General features: G+C 40.2%; 1 protein-coding gene across 4 annotated transcripts in view; it reads right to left on the reverse strand.

The window, feature by feature from the left end:
* Nucleotides 1-2,964: 2,964 nt before the first annotated feature.
* arhgef28a (Rho guanine nucleotide exchange factor (GEF) 28a) overlaps nucleotides 2,965-17,333 on the reverse strand; it is a 47,330-nt gene continuing 32,961 nt past the window's right edge. For all 4 annotated transcript variants that reach the window (XM_042395151.1, XM_042395150.1, XM_042395153.1 and 1 more), the window contains 12 exons: nucleotides 17,161-17,286; nucleotides 16,916-17,033; nucleotides 16,509-16,763; nucleotides 16,298-16,374; nucleotides 15,934-16,112; nucleotides 15,712-15,803; nucleotides 15,423-15,608; nucleotides 14,579-14,814; nucleotides 13,745-13,792; nucleotides 12,540-13,058; nucleotides 9,676-9,961; nucleotides 2,965-5,575 (listed from right to left, as the gene is read on the reverse strand). In XM_042395151.1, coding sequence (XP_042251085.1) covers nucleotides 5,400-5,575; nucleotides 9,676-9,961; nucleotides 12,540-13,058; nucleotides 13,745-13,792; nucleotides 14,579-14,814; nucleotides 15,423-15,608; nucleotides 15,712-15,803; nucleotides 15,934-16,112; nucleotides 16,298-16,374; nucleotides 16,509-16,763; nucleotides 16,916-17,033; nucleotides 17,161-17,286 — 2,298 coding nt within the window. In that variant the 3' untranslated portion in view covers nucleotides 2,965-5,399. The remainder of the gene's footprint in view (nucleotides 5,576-9,675; nucleotides 9,962-12,539; nucleotides 13,059-13,744; nucleotides 13,793-14,578; nucleotides 14,815-15,422; nucleotides 15,609-15,711; nucleotides 15,804-15,933; nucleotides 16,113-16,297; nucleotides 16,375-16,508; nucleotides 16,764-16,915; nucleotides 17,034-17,160; nucleotides 17,287-17,333) is intronic.

The raw sequence follows: 17,333 nt of genomic DNA on the forward strand, positions 1-17,333 counted from the left end.
TATAAATCAGTAACTTGTAAATTTATCAGGATATGAAAAGGTGTTGTAATGTTATCAGGGAATGATAACACCCAGATGGCTGATTGGCATTTACATTATAGTAAGAGCACGTGTATGTGCAGCCACACCTGTCAAACACAAAAAACACAGGTATACACAGACACATCTCCATGACATGCAAACAAAAAGCTTGTGTTATAGTAAAATGCAATCTTAGCATCTCTTTCCACACCTTTCTAACACCTCTCTTTGTCAAATACAAACACAAACATTCCCTCTTCAAACAGCTGTTCTGCACCTTTGACAGGTTTCCTTCTAACTAAATCTCTAAATGCTGCAGAGGCACATAAAACACATGAACATTTGGATTATAAGTGGTTGTATGGGCCATAAAATTGTGACAAAAGCTGCTGCTCACTGAAGCGTACACAGTGTTATACTGATGAGGTGAGGTATTCCAATAAGGGTTCAGAAAGAGCTGGAGGAGACTGTAATCTCGATTTTAACGGCAAGACTTAATTATATGAGATAATATAAAGTAAAAATAATATTAGACACAGAATAAAAAAGTTACAGTGTGGTTGCAATGCAAAAAAAATTAGCCCCATTTAATAAAGCAGTGGTAAACTGAAAAACACTGATTTAGACGATGTGAGAGGTTTGCTCCAGATTTGCGGTGCAGAGAAACTAAAGGCAGCTTCGTTATGTTTTGTTTTATACCCTAGGAAGCAAAGCAGTCCCAGATGACCTGAGATCAGAGAGGTATTTTGGGTTTAAACCATTTATTAAGGGAATATTAAAATACAATTCTTTAACACACAAAGAAGAGAAAAAAAAAGTCACAAGCAAACAACCAAGAGGATGTAGATAGCATTTGAGGAAATTTATAACGATGTTGACATATTCCACAGTCTAATTTAAAGCAGCAGTAATCTGAATGAGCTGGAGCTGTCAGATTGTTGGTGCTTCCTTAAAAATCCTCACTATAATTTTAAAGGGTAAGGCTGGTGACATTCAGTATTTTTGTTACTGTCAACAACTGCTATGAAAAGACCAAAACCAACATGGTGTTAGTCCATGTCTCAGTACTTTCTGACTTTTCTAACACTCTCAGCCCAAAGTACACTGGTTCCTATTAAAGACGTAAATCTTTATAATAGTATCACAAATAGATTGATACTTTTTTTTTTAAATCAAGTAATTTCCTGAAACAGCTTGACACTGAAGGTTTTTAGCAAATACCTCTCAAAGTATTTGGACTACCGTGGACTATTTTCAGCCACAAATACATAACTGTATATTTACGGCAGCAGGACGTGTATGTGGGATTCACTTGAGAAAGACTACCATGCCAATGTTTATCGTAATGAAGGAACAAGTCATGCAGTGCAACCGTGTGGCTCCTTGAATAGCTTTTGGATAACAGTGGAGGTCTGACTGTGGCACAGAGGGGGAAGCTATCAGGCTTTGGATACTTGTTACTAGAATCAGTTCATTGTTGGTTTTGGTCTTTTAATGGTTTATTAAAAACACCAAAAATACAGAATATCACCACACTTATCCTTTAGGATGATAGTGGAGGAAATGTTGGCACATGTCTAAATTGGACTGTTGACTGCATATGAGCAGAGTTTTTGTTTTTGTTTTTTTGTGTGTAATTTAAGGCAGTGGAAACATATACAGATCAAACAGAGGAGGCCCACAGATTGGCCTTTGGGGAACTCCATATTTTTGTTGTTGTTGAACATATAAATCAGATTTGAACCAGTTCAAGTTGAACCAGTTCGGTATAAATATTAAAATCAGACAAGTCAAAATAAATGCAAATAACAGAGTCATTACAGTTGGCACAATATTTTGATGGCCTGTAGATAGTCATTCAAAAGTTGCAAAAAAAAATCCCAGTGACATCTGCTTGCACAAATGAAATTGAACAATTTATCAACCTCTACTCTGATTCAATCTAACCGTATTCAAAAGATTGAAGTTCAGAGGGGCTGATTAAAGGTGCAGTGTGTAGAGTTTAGTGGATTTTAGCAGAACGGACTTGGCAGAAATGGAATCATTATGTTTTTCGTTATCTAAGAAAGAGCTCTTAATATCTACATAGGGAGTGGGTCCTCTTCCATGGAGCTCGCCATGTTGCACCGCAGTGCTTACCACGTGTGAAATTGGAGGGGGAGGGGAGGGGTATTCATTTGGTTGCAATCTGTAACCTCAAAGGTAGATAACACTAAATCCTACACACTGTTCATTTAAATAAGAATAAGATCTAATCAAGTCTGAGTTAAAAACCTGAAATAAATTATATATGTAGTAATTAATGCGTGAATAACAAGGGTTTTCCCTGCAAATCACATTTAATGAAGCTAAATTTAATAAGCTAGGGAAAAAAATTGAAGATTGTGTCTGACAAGGAATGGAGGGGATGTTTTTAAAATGGAGCACCTTGGTGCCAAATAGGAGAAATAATAAGGTGCAAATTGGGGTCGGAGCAGGTACCCTGACGATCTCAGGCATCTGATCTTCTGTCTAAAAGAGGAAGAGCAACAGAGGCACAGGTGGAGCATATGAAAAACATCACTGCTGTCAGGGAAAGCCTGGGAACTCCAACTGAGGTGTCTCTGTTTTTATTTTTAGCATTTACGACAGGTTTTTTACTCTCAGGAATCTTTATACCCATAAAAGTCTTATGAAAAGTCTGTAACAGCTCACTAATTTGATGACAAGGTTGTTTGTTGCTTCACAGCATATCACGTTCACCACTGATGTGTTTTTTTGTGATTGCGATTCGGAGGTGCAGTCAGACAGGAAATCATTGACATTCATGCACCTGGTCTGCCACCTGTCACTGCTGGCAACTGAATGGTTGCTCTCTTGCACATCTGTTTACACTGTTGGAGACGCTTCACACTTAGAGCCAGTGGCATAAAACTAAAGTGATATTTGTACCAAAGCTGAACATTTTGTGTTTCAACCAGTTTACAATTTTATTGTACTGACACCTTCACAGAGCCCAGTTTGTTAACACAATAAAAACAAAGCATTGTTTCACAAAAGTCATTTTTATCAATACAGTCATGTCTGAATATATAACACATGAACACACAGCAAGAAAACAGACCTGTTCATTTGTTTTACACAGGTACACTGCTACATACAATACCATTCAAAAAGTACTGTAAAACATTACAACTCCTGTATGGTAATAAATAAATAAAAGCACAAACATATATACATGGTACTAAAATCACATCAAAATACTGCCACTACCTTATTGTCCCATTAGGTAACTACAACAGTAATTAAATCAATTCATTCAAACATCAAGGGACACTTAAAGCATTGGCACGGGGACCTCTCTACACATAAAAATGCCCATAGGAGATATTATGTAAATATACTACATGAATATTCAAGTGTAATAGTTTAGCATTAAGCATGACAGTATCGATAAGGCCACTTCATATAGTTCAGGGTACTTGCAAGAATGTTTTCAGGAAGTCTTTCACCCTTTACAGCTTGTATAAAGTAAAAATGGGATGTAATGACAAGAAGTAACAATAAACTGAGAGTCTACAGCCATGCTAGCAGCTCTGTGAGGCTGTAGGCACAGTGTTACTTTGAGCTAAATGCTAACAATGCTAACATGCTGATGTCGAGAAGGTTTAATATTTGCATTGTTCACCATCTTAGTTTAGTGTGTTAGCATGCTAACATTTGCTAATTAGCACTAAACACAACTACAACCGAGGCAGGTGGGAATGTCATCAGTTTTGCAGGTATTTGGTCGTACATTGAAGTACTGGACAAATTTAAATTTAGACCCGAAGACGGCGCTAGTTAAAAAGTAAAGTATAACCAAAGTTATTACAATTCATCCTGAGTGGGACATAGATGCCTGTAATTGTTCTGTTACGCTCCAAACAGACTACTCGACACAGTATCAACCTTTCAAAGCAAAGTCATTGCATCAAGATGTTTGCATGCCTCGCCTCACCACGTCAAAAATCACACAACCACTACAAATGAGGCTTTGTTATGTCATACTCGTATCAAAGAGGCGTCATGCTTGTTTTGGATATGGGGTGTGTTTCTCAATCTGCATTCAAAAACAGCTGTGTTTAAAAATGGTCTGTTTCAATAGCATAAACTTTACTGAAAAAAATAACGCTCATATTCTAACTAACTATTCTGACAATAACTTTCATCATGGTCTCAAATTTAATCCATCCATACAAATGCAATATCAATAGTTGTTCAGAAGATGTTTTGGCCGTATCCAATGCTTCGAAACAACAAACCATTTTTAATACAGTTGCTTTTTCATTAATCTTTGTTTCCTGCATCACTAGTCTTTACCAAATTTCATGGCAATCGATCCAATGGTTGTAGAGACATTTCACTCAAAACCACAAATGTGAAGGTTATGGAGGCACTTGAGGATCACGAATGTGTGTACATAATTTCATGGCAATCCATCCAATAGATATATTTTAGTCTGGACAAAAGTGGCGGACCAACTGACATCCCAACATCCTCCTGCACCACAAGTTCCTTTTACATTTAGCAGTAACAGCTGCGCCTGAAAGAAGCTTGAATTTCTATGCTCCGATAAAACTGACATATTAGCACAGCTGCAATATCTTTCTTAAATCCACATCTGCGCTTCCTTCTCTTAACAAGAAATACTTGTGCTCCAGATAAAAAGGAATAAATGATGGCTACAGGCAGCAAGTCTGAAAAACCGTGGGACTGATGCTGTCACAACTCATCTTTCAATTCAAATGTTTTGTGCTTCATGTTATGCTCGGCTTGTAAATAAACAGAGCCCGTCAGATAAACGAAAGAGGGGCTGTTTACTCCACGGCAAGACAATCACCCGCTAGAGAGATGCAGCCTGATGTTTGGTTGATACTGGGTGTACGCTTTTCCTCCCTCTGTGGTAAATTTAATAAATACAGAGCTCGAGGGATGAGATATGCGGGACCTGAGAAAGGAAAGCAGTGAGGAGGGGACTGTAAGACGCAGAGAAGGGGAAAAGGAAGAAAGGTGGGGCTGCAGGGACCCAGGCAGTCAATAAAGACCACACACACACACAAAACAGAAAATAAAGAGACATTGAACACTCCGTGGTGCCTTGAGCTAAGGTGCATGACACATGTGAGATTAAATCTGAAACAACCTCAGTTTCTTTATCTCTGTTTCTCAGTCCGTGTTTCCAGTAACTCACCCTGTTACAAAAAAAAAAGCACAAAAACAATCTTCCAAATATTGAAAAAAAACCCCCGAAAGACTGTAAAAGACAACTGTTTTTTATAGAGAAATGCTTCCCTGGATTCAGTCCTGATTCTCCAAGTGCTGGGTTGGTGTTTTAAAAGTCTGAAATTTATCAACATTCAGAGGTACACGATGGTTTCTTCCCTGCCCTCCTCCCCACCGCTGTCAGTCTCCAAGGAAACCAGTGCACTGAGGTCCAGCTGAGGGTCACTGGGATGCGGAAGCACCTGATACGGGTCAGCTCCGCTTGCTGTTGACGACCAAGTCTCCCCGATGTAGCTGTGAGTGTTATGATCTGAGCGGGCACAAGAAAAACATAGCATTAATACTTTGTGTAGAGCCGATGCAGCTACCGCCACAGATAAATAATACATTTTTAGCTTATAATTGTAATAAAACACTGGAAAAATCAAGAGAAGATGGAAGAAATAGAAGGAAATCAGATAAATGAATACAATCTGACTCAAGTCAAACTAAAGAGACTTCATCGTTTACTATCCACTGATAAATAATCACCAGGTTGGGATGTGTAGCCACTTGTTTAATGAGCTCAGTCTAATTGTTTAGCCAGCCAATACCTACTGCATATAGATCAAGCACAGCTGCTGCAGCCCGGTCTGCTGCTTCCTCCTGCATTATATTTAGGGCCCTATTTTCGTGATGGTGCTATGACCAGCGCAAGTAACACTCTGGTATGGTATTTTCCAGACCTTGAAATTTGCTTTGCCCATCTGTGTGGTATTTTGGTGTCTAGTGCTGCACACATGGCGACACAGAGCAAACTATACTTGCAGCAAAAACTTAAACAAGTTTGATATAGAAATGAGAAATCTCAAGTGCAGATGGACTTGAACTTCTGTTAATAGAAATATTTGCATATTGATAGATTCAGGAGTAGATGCAATTTAAAGAATTTGTATCTAGTTAAGTTTTTATATCTTTTTGTGGACATGCTATGTCAAACACAAATTATTAGTTCAGGCAAAGTATTTTATGCCTTAAAATATGTCTTTAAAGTGCAAACAAGTTATTTTAATTAAACATCTCCAACTAGTATATGTGTTTTTTTTATATTTATTTAAATCGTCATGTACTAATTAACTGTAAAAAGCCAAATCATCCACCTCTGGCTGCACATTTGTGGCACTGAGTATTAATTTTGTGACACCCTACACCACCCAGACAACAATATGATATCCTAAAGAAGCATCTTTCTGAGTGATTGGCACAGCTGTTTCAGATCCATGAGACCAGTAATGTGACTGGGCTGAGAGTGTATTTATTAATCACAGCACCCTCCGCTTTATATTCTATTTCACTCAACCCTTTTGCCCTTTGCGCTGCTGCACCTACAGGGACCAAAATAGCAGGTGCATTTTGGGCTTGTGTGATTAAAATAGGGCCCTTAGAAAGAAAACAAAGATTTTCAAGATATCCATCATTTCCCCTCTACTTAAAGATGTCACTTTGATCATTATCTTTGTCAATATAATCAGTCATCATGGTCGGGATTCACCGACACCTGCCTCCTCACACTTGACAGCTGACAAGAAGAGATGAGGAAACCAGGGACCAGAAATGAGGAATGATAAACAGCCAAGATCTTGATGAGACAAACCTTAAACCAGATTACAAGGACTCAAAAATATTATATCCCTACCTCCCTCAGGTACGCTGTTCTCATGATAAGGGGGATTCTCTTCAAGGATCAATAACACTATTATTGAATTAAAGTATCTAAAAGAGAAAATGTTTGTGTGGGTGGTTTCTGGTCGGGAATGTCTCTGTGCGTGTGCTTGCATTCTTACATTTGTGTGCATGGTGGGTGCTGTCGAGCATTAGGGCAGGTGTGCTGTCATAGTAACAGATGGCGTGAACTATAAATTGCCTCATTGTGTCCCTGTAGGAAAGTGTCTCTGTTTGATTAATTATATAAGAGTCTGTTAGAGTAGCTCTGTTAGCCACCATATAGGCCTGGTCTCTGATAGATGAGACATCACTGTGCAGCCAAATGAAAAAAAGTCACTCAATCCTTGTCTTAGAGCTTTGTCCATGAAGTAATACCGTTTTAGCATTATTAATATGTTGCGACACAAATGGCAAATGCATGCTATTTAAAGAAAGCAATGAAAAATCCAACATGAGTGAATAATTGTGATCTCAATGATGAGCAAAATAATCATTTGTATTATTTAGCCGAAACACTATGGCCCGATGCTTGGTTCAAAAAGTCACAGGGCAGGTTTGGTTCCCACAGAGGTAATTATAAAAGAAGAATTGTAAAAGGTGTGCGTTAATCTACATACTGTAAAGTGCACCAGTTTCATCTCCCTTGTCTCCCTCAGCCGACTCATCATGCTCTCCTTCTTTGTCTGAAAAGGTGAGCAACAAAAACCTAATACGACTCATCAGATGAGACGTCAATTCAAAGAATTCCATCCAACTGGTTCTCCGAGATTTTATTGTGCGTGGACAAATTATGGAAATCCACTGAATGAAAAAGGGTGTGTGTGTGTGTGTGTGTGTGTGTGTGTGTGTGCATGAGAAGAAATCGTCACATGCTCAGGTGAGGATGAGAAGTAAGATCATACTTTGATCCGTGTGACTGACGGCACAATGGTGAATTTGCATTTGAAAGAGATTCCTTTTCTTTTCAAAAAAAAAAAAGAAAAAAGAGATGCCAGCTTCCTCCACATACTAGGCAACACATATTCCAGTACCAGGTTGAAAAGGAGCTTTTCAAATCTGAGATTGCACATAAAATATGAAAGTTGCTTCTTAGAGTGGTTTAAATTCAACGTGAAATTGTGTGGAGTCTGAGGGATTTTATTCAGTATCTAATCGCAGGTCCTCATGGGATCCACTAAGGAATGCATTGTGGGTAGGTGTCAACTGGAATGCACCCTGCATTGTTGATTGCAGCCGAGTACACACCCCGGGCTTGTTAACAAGTGACTCAGATTTTCACTGGAACTCACTTGTGTGCTCAATAACGAGGAAAGGTTAATAAGCTGATCAATGAGGAAAAGAATGCGCTGCCCCGGTCTAGCTGGTAAACAACACCAGAAACTCTGCATCAGCCACAGTAAACACTGACCCCATTTTTTCAGGAGAGAAGTCACATGCAACCTGTAATTTTCCCTGCCTGTCGAAATTATTTGAATGAGCGGCACATGAATGGATGAATGGGGACGAGCAAGCGTGAGAACATAGCTGACGCCTCTCAAATGAAACACATATTAATGCATGTCTGCATCTCTCATTCTACGTTCTTGCGCCCCTCTCCCCCCCCCCCCCCTTCGCCTGCTGCGATGACAAGTCATGCGGTAATGAGTTTTGTAAAGATTTTTTTAGATCGATGTCCCAATCAGTCAGGCATCGCCTGTGAACTGTGATTCACATGCTGTTGTCTGCCCTGCCAGTCGATAGATAGAGAAACCATTGATTTTCTTTTCCTTTGGCAGGCGAGGGCCCCAGCTCGCTGCTGGTGCAGGTGGAGATGGTGGTGCTGGGGTGGTTTCTTTGTCAGGAGACACTGATTAACTGAGAGGAAGGACAGACAAGGCCTCACCAGGGATACAGCCTTGAGAGCGGAGTATGTGTGTGTGTGTGTGTGTGTGTGTGTACAGTATTCTGTACACACACACACACACACACAGTATTTTCACATGGGTGAAACCAGCGTAGGCAGAGTGTTTGTTTACATTCGCACAGGTTGCAGATTTCTCATTTGTACTGAGCAGCAGACAGTATGATAACATAGCGCACTACTGTCCAATACGAGATGCGCTTTAGCTGTGTAATATCACACCGTTAGCAATAAGATAAAGGATATTAAACATATCTAGTAATTAAATACAGTGGAAGGATTATAACAAAAAGAGGGGACTTGGCACTAAAAAGACTATAGCTATTAAAGATATTGACTTGATTTGATTAATTTGGATGGCTAAAGCCTCATATTAGTGTCAAAGAAACTGTTTTATATGGAAGGAAGACTGGATTTTCTCCCCCATCACTTATATCTTAAGTGCATTATGAAGGGATCTCTTAATGGCCAGTAGGAACATGAGGAATGATTACATCACATTCATTAGTCGATGTTTCTACGCCAACATACAGTAATTCCCCTCCCTTCACAGATGGTATCAGAAAGCAAAGACTATCCAAGAAAAAAAATCAGTTCTTACTCACTCATGTGGAAATTAGGGGTAAGCTGTGGTTTCTTCCTTTTATTGTTTTTGATGTTATTGTCTTTAATAAATGTCTTAAAGAAAAATGTCTCAACAAACCAGACAGACCAACAAATAGATGAAACTATCTATAATTATAGAGTCCTCATGAACTCCTTAGTTGCCATTCAATTTGCATTTTGTGCTTTGTAGTAATTCTTACCACTGGGCGTCTGCTCTAGTCCGAGCCTTCCTGCAGGACTGTAGAAGTATCCGGTCCCCATCATCCATCCCTGGGAATCTGAGTGCGGATTGTGGGGGGTCTTAGCTATGGGGGTCTGTCTGCTGTTGGATCTTGCCAGCAGGGTGTTGAGACAATTGTGTGCACTTGGGTCATTTCCTTTGTGACGGACGTGGCGGTTGTTGAGGCTGGTGCTGGCGAATGCAGCCTCGTTCACAAACACAGAGCCGTTGCCAGCATGGTCTCTGGACTGACTTGGTGCAGAGTCCTGAGGGAGAGAGCAAATGTCACTTGTCAGATTCAGACACAGAGCTGAAAGATGAAAATCAAGCACACTAGGAACACAAAGGAAGCTCATATTTTTGCTATGATGAGAGCCTCTGAAGCAAGAATGGACAATGACGGTTGGATGGTTTCCCCACAAGTAAATCCACTCAGCAGTGCACCTTTGAAATGCACTGATGCGTTTGCATGAGGGCTCCGAAAATACATTTAATAAATTAACTAACAAAACCTAAAAAAGGCTCTGTTGTTAGACTTCTAGATCTGTTTCTCTAAGAAGCTGTAATTCAAAAGAATCACAGGAGCCATTCACCCAAATTACAAAAATCCATTTTCTTACTTAGCTCTAGTGGCATCAAGTCATGCGAATACAGAGTTTTGGTAGCGCTTTATTTTACAGGTCCTTTCATGTTATACTAATTTCCTAAATATTTTCTGAGTAATTTGCAGGCATGTAACGGTTCATTGGGGTGGTAAGAAAAAACAAAAAAAAAAGTGTTAAGTTGGTTTAGTTGGTAAGCACGCACTGATTATATCTGGGTTCATGAAGAGTTGTGAATTTGCAAAAAAATCTTAATAAATTAGACTCTTGACATTTCTTTAACTAAGAGAAAATACGTAGTTTTCAGCGTGTAGTTTTGAGTATCAAACGTTACATTAGCATATTAGTTTTTTTTCCTTAAAAGTAGCTGCTGTTAATTCTAAGGTTTACGTTACTTGGTAGCATATGGGAAATGTGATTATAGTGTTTTTAAGAAAGAACCAAATATGTTAATATGTAGTTTGACAAATAAAACTGCACATTGAAAACTAAGTATTTCCTGTTAGTTAAAGAATTGTTGAGAATCTAATTTATTGAGAGTTTTTTCAAATTAACAACTACGTATGAACCTAAATGTAGTGAATCAGCACTTACTAACTAAACCAACTTAACACTTCTTTATTTTTCTTTCTCACCCTCTCTGTAAACTGTCCTAAAAATTCATCATTAAATACCTGCAAATTACCCAAAAAATTCCCAGGAAATTAGTATAAAATTAAAATAACATGTTACCAGAGTCTTATTTGTCCAAATTTTGAGAGATCTGTCCCTGAGATTTATGCTTGTAACCAAATCAAATGTGACTAAATGGAATTTAATTTGTGATGCTGAAAGCATTGAAAACATACTTAGTGCCTCTATTACTTCAGATGTAGTTTTTAATGGGAACTATTTTCTACAAAAGAAGCAGTCCCTACAGAAACTGTTCATAGTGACATCTTTAGATTATCCAAAAAAAGGATTTCAGTAAAGACACTTTTTCTGAGTACAAATTTTGAAGGCTTTGGGCTCCACACACAAACTTCCATCGTATTGGTGTAGAGACAAAAAGCCAAAACTACATGATTAGACACAACAAGAGATAAGTCATTTGTCATTTGGGTTGACTGACCCTTTAATGTATATAAAAGGTGTCATTGCTGTGGCTTGGTCAGTTCTCCAGTCCCTCCTCTTGTCCTCTACTAATGCCCCCTCTTGCCTCTCCTATCTTCACATCAACACAGCCTTTCCTCCACTGAGTTGAAGCTCCGCAGCTAATTAGAAAGGACCTCAGAGCAGGTGTGAGCGTACGTCATTCGATCTGTCCCTGACCCTGTGAACTGCTGCTTCAGGCTAAAACATTAGCAGGGGAACATTAGGACCTCCACTGCCTCTGCACGCCTTTGTCAGACCACTGCTGTTAATGCAGCCTCCCCAGTGACTAAAATAAATGAATGGAAATAAATAAGCTTGCAAAAAGCCAAGAGAGCCTCATTACATCTAGCCTGTGAAAGCCCAAGGTGGTGTGTAAATCAATGAGGGAGAGAGGGAATATTGTAACACGAGTCTACTCATTTGTCTGTCCATTCGAGTGCTTTCTGCGTGTCTTTTGAACAGTCACACCTGCTGAACTAAGCAGCACAAAGCTTTAACCCGCAAAGTCTCACATAGATATATGTGCTGTATTAGCCTCACCAGTGCTGCTTTTCCATGTGAGGTGCATTGAGACTTAAAGGGCACAGAGAACAGTGTATCCTTTATCCTCAATGCCTTCCAGCAGCGGGGAACATTTCACTGTAGTGCTTTTCAAACAAAGTGTCGATAATTTAAGTCTTTTCGGACACAATTGATTGGTTTCTTGGGCTGCGTGCCTCTGGTTTTAATTATTTTGCTGGGGCTTTTATTTGCAATGGTTTAATTATCATCAATCATTAAGATGTTTATTGGTGAGTGGAGCTGCTGGAGCACTAAGACAAATGATGCTGAAATAGCTCTCATTATCGCAGGTCATATATCAAGAGGGGATTGAGCTGCTTGTGTAAATGAGTGAGCCAACGTAACTCAGGCTGATAGCTGTCTGAGAAAAGCCTCTCGTTAATAGCTGCAGCTAAGGGCTCCATAAACACTGTATATCTACCTCACACTCATGCCAGGGTCAAGAAGTCAGGAGCATTACTAAGTTCTCAATTTAAACCTCAGAAGTTATTGTAAAATCAATAAACAAAAGAAAGGAAAAAAGTTGTCAGTTGTGCTCCACCCCTACCTGCTGCCCATCTAGCGGGATGACCATGTGAGGAATCACAGTGGGCAGACTCCTTTGCCGGCTGTGCCTCCAGTTCTGGAGCAGCTGTTGCTGGTTCTCCAGCCGCTCGCGCTCCCTCTCCACACTCCTCTGGCCCTCCCTGAGCCTCTCCAGACTCTGCTGGTACTCCTCCAGCTGTTCATCGAGCTCTTCCCTCTCTCGCTTCAGCCTCTCCGCCTCCAGGTGGCACTGCTTCTCCCTCTCCTCCAGCCTGCTCTCCTGCTCCCCCTGCTGGCTCTCCCTGACCTGGCACTCCTTCTCCCAGCGCTCCTTGTCTTGGCGCAGCCGGTCTTGGAGACGCTGAGCCGCCGCCACCTCCTCCTTCCTCTTCTCCAGGTTACGCTGCTTCTCCTGTTCTTGTAGGGTGTTGCCACGGACGCTTGGAAGGTGCGGTCGCTGGGCGCGGGGGGATGGGCGCCCGTTCTCTTGGAGGAGGAGCCTCTGGACCTCATAGCAGCTGTCCTGGATGGTCACAACGGCCTAGCACACAAACGGAAAGGCAGAGAGATAGGTTTGATGAAAATGCAAAGCCTCAACCACCACTTTGACCGCATGTGTATCCTCACAACAGGCAGTAAAAGACGGTGATTTGAATGGCAAAACCTGACGGAAACTATAATCAGGCTTTACTTTAATATGTTAATGCAACAGCCTCTATTCACATTGATCCCACAACTGCTGGCAGAACTGGGGTTTTCAGGTTCATATGCAAGAAGGGATACAGAACTTTGAATATGAAAATGGCTTTGTGATCAAAACCTACACACATAGCCAAGATTGTGCGCACACATGCACTTATGCAAATACACACACACACACGTTCTCCCTAGATAAATTTACATTTTATACTAAAGAGCTGTGTGTATACAGTATAGTGAAACAAAAGACAATCTTATGCCTCCCAGCAGAAAAAAGATCAGTAGGATCCTTGCTCCCTTCCATTGGCTTCAAAAAGCTGAGCAGAGTGTTGATTCTGTTTACTGAAGCAGGAGTGTGCAGACACATAATAAGCCTTTATCTTGACTGAGTATGACACTAACATAGCATGTATTTGTTCATACTGAGAACAGAGGAGGTTTGTTTGTTGACTTGCTGACTGGATGATAATACAGATGAGGGCTATGAACAGGATGAAAGGTGAATGAAATATTGAATAATGTACTCACCTGCAGACTGTAGAGTAACTGGGTGAGGCTTTGGACGCTTTGAGCAACCTGTTAATGGACAAAATCACACATAACATGTAGATTAAAAAGCCTGCTGTGTTTTTCATGTCTGAGCTTTGTAGATTTCATGTAACTGTCGCAATTTTCCTGCAAAATAATGAGTTTCACTTTACAATTTACTCGTTGGGAACTGAAATGTTCCTCAATACTTTCCTCTCAAGGCAAGTCAGAGTAAAAATGGGGCGCCGCATTCATGAAACATTTGCACCCCCTTGAGGCTGCACACTGTCCTACCACACTGTTCAGGTTTAAATTATCACACAGCAGTCGATAAGAAAATTATTCTCTCTCTTCGGAGTCATTTACCTCACAGGTCACAAAAAGCTGCAAACTGTAGCACAAATGTGGCATGGTAATTGGAATAAGTCTCCATATCCATTTTTAATGATGCAATACCTTTGGGAACCAAATGGACTTCTTCCTTTATTACGAGCTTATCAATGATTCATCACATTGCGACTGAAATGTAATTCTAATAGACTGAGCTGAATTATTAAAACAACTGTTGGCAATCTTGAGCCACACATTTGTGAAGAAATGGAAAGAGGTGACGTTCAGATGCAGGCTGTAAGAGGCTATAATGACCTCTAATACCTCTACAATACCCCCAGCACAACTACAGTAATGGGAAAAACATTACATCATATTGCTGTATTATTATTTAACTCAAAAATGACATATTTAATTTACAATTTCAATTTGTATCATGAGGTCAAACAAGACTCTCTATAAATAAAATGCATTTTATATACTGTACCAGGAGCTGTACTGTACCTTGAAGTCAATGTCATTTGTGTCTGTTTTTTGCAAGTGAGTTGGGGACTGAAGTACGATAGTCTCAGTCCAACTCCCCTCATTGGCCTCAGGGTCCCCAGGTGAGGCCTCAGGGTCTGAGGGGGGTTCCTCAAGTGTAGCAGGGCTGACAGGAAACACAGAGTCTATGTCGGAGTCTAGGCTGTGGCTGGATGGGGAACAGGCCTTCGATGACAGTGTGGCTTTCAGGTTCTCAGCTGGGAAACAAAAACAGTGTGAAACTAAGTTTGCATCTAAGCATTAGTTCATGTGCTTATACTCTGAGATTTTGCATGAAGCTGGGTTTGAGTTTGGGGTGCCATTAAAAATGAGACTGCATTTCTTTATCGGATTGAAAAATGTTTCAGATTATCTCCTGACTAATTACTCACAAAATCTTAGTCAAGTTTAGCAAACCAACACTTTAATAGCTGTCCCCCCCCCCACATATTTCTATTCTGTTGCAAAAAGACATAAAACCAGAGTTGAAACAATTAGTCAGAGAAGAGAAAATTAATCTGCAACTATTTTAATAATTAATTCATTTATTAAGTAATTTTTCAAGCAAAAACACTAAACATTTGATGGTGCCAGCCTCTCAATTGTGAGATTTTAGTGTGTCTTAAATTATGGTGACCTAAATCCAGTCCAACTCATTCCAGTTAAAAAGCAAAGGAATGGCTGTCAAAGTTCTCTAATGTTTTATAGACAAAACAATTAATGGTGAGAATAATGGTCAGATTGATTAATAATGAAAATAATCCTTAGTTGCAGGCAAACATAAAACTATATATCTGCGTTTGTTATACCACAGTATATGTCTAACCTTCTTGCAGAGCTGCATTCAGCAGCGCAGCAGCCTGGGGCGGCTCCTCTGAGTGCAGCTGGACGAGCAGTCGTGGTTCAACAAGAGAAGCATCCATCCTCCCACTCAGAGCAGAGAGCTCTGCAAAGATCCGCAGCTTTTCCTCCAGGCTGGAGCAGATCTGCTGGTCCTGGCTCATCAGACTCTCTGATACACAAGTTCATATGGTTCAAGGATTAAGAATTGTGAAATGTTAACTCATAGGTAATAAATATTTAAAAAATAAATAAATCTTCGAATTCCCACATACCTTGTATTTTATGGATCTTCTGAATACGAGCTTCAGCAACTCGCTTCTCCTCTTCAGATTCACTTGTGTATTCTTCTTCTTCCTCTGGACAGCTGTGCAGAGAAACATCATTAAACAGGTTGGACAAATTTATTCACAAACAGGAAAATCTTAACATTTTGTTCTAAATATCCTTGTTTTCTTCAGTTTACAAACACACATAAAACACAGATGTATATGCACCTCTCTACAGCCTCTCTAATGAGCCTCATCCAGGTATTTCGTTCATCTTTGGATGATGTGTGGACCTCATACATTTCTGGCCCCGCGGCTGATGCGCTGATCAGAAACATCCCTCTCTCTTCATTTGCTACTTCTCGCACTATTAACTTCTGCAGTGCAATGACAGGAGGCTTCTGATCCTGAAGCACATAAAAGGTGGGGAAAAATATGATTTTACATAAGCTGGTAATGGCCTAACACAAAACAAGTCATTCTATCAGAATAGGTAATAGAGTGTAACATTATAACAGAGACACAGCTGATTACTGTTACAGATGGTCATTTGTCTCCTTCAAATTAAACCGACATGATTAGTGCTGCGTACCACGGTGGCAAATGTATACTTCTGGTCTTTTTCTTGTAGGAAGATGAGTGTGTCTGTGAGAAGGATTGCCAGGACATCTGTGGAAGGGAGGACAAGCCGGAATACATTACCATGTCCTAAGCATGATTATCTATTAACATCATGGAAATGTATGTAAAGAGGATGCAAAACTGACACATTCATCAAACATCAGAGTGTATGTCGGTCTCACCTTTAAGTCGGCCGGTGGCGGTCTTCCACAGGAGCAGGCCCTGGTGTTTGAGCGTTTGTCCAGGACACATCATGTCCTGCTTGCGGAAAGTATGGCCGTTCTTTAGCTTAGCTATGCTACGGTTCTCCATGCGGTTCCACACTCCCTGTAACCTCTGATGCTGCTCGTACTCGTTGACACTCAAATCCACAGCTGCGATCACCTCTCGAATCTGAACAAGTGCTTTTGAAAGTTGGGCATGCTCCTCTGTTTCCTCTGAGGGGTCAGGAAGGAGAAATAATGAAAACTGAGATTATTTTACTTGTATGTTTTCAAGTGAAACATGGTATAGTATGCTGTTATTGACCAGCAATTGGTTTTGGTGACCATATGAGCATATATCCAGCAGAGGGCAGTAGATGACTGACCTTGAGTATATTGTAGGATCCTCTCCAGCAGCACTGGGTACTTTGTAATCCTTTGGGTTACCAGTAAGATGCACTCTGGGATCTCCCTCCGTCGCACCAATGAATTATTACCTTGTTGCTTGAAAAAGTAAAATCAAGAGTTATACTACATCTCTTCTGAGCAGAATAGTTATGGTGCTTTTATTTTGGAATTGATCGAAAGCAAGCTAAATTTCTAAAATGTATGCTCTGGGAAGGTTAAGTACCTTAATGAAGTTCTGAAATCTTTTGTTATGCTGTTGGAGGTCTTTGAAAAAGCTGACCGCTTCGTTGTGACGACTGCAAAATTCTCCATACACCTGCTTCATTTTTTCTCCATTCTCATCTGAAAACTGCAACAAAATACACACATCTAGTGATTCACACCCTCACTGGTTTC

This window comes from Thunnus maccoyii, chromosome 19, assembly GCF_910596095.1.
Source record: "Thunnus maccoyii chromosome 19, fThuMac1.1, whole genome shotgun sequence".
Lineage (NCBI taxonomy): Eukaryota > Metazoa > Chordata > Actinopteri > Scombriformes > Scombridae > Thunnus > Thunnus maccoyii.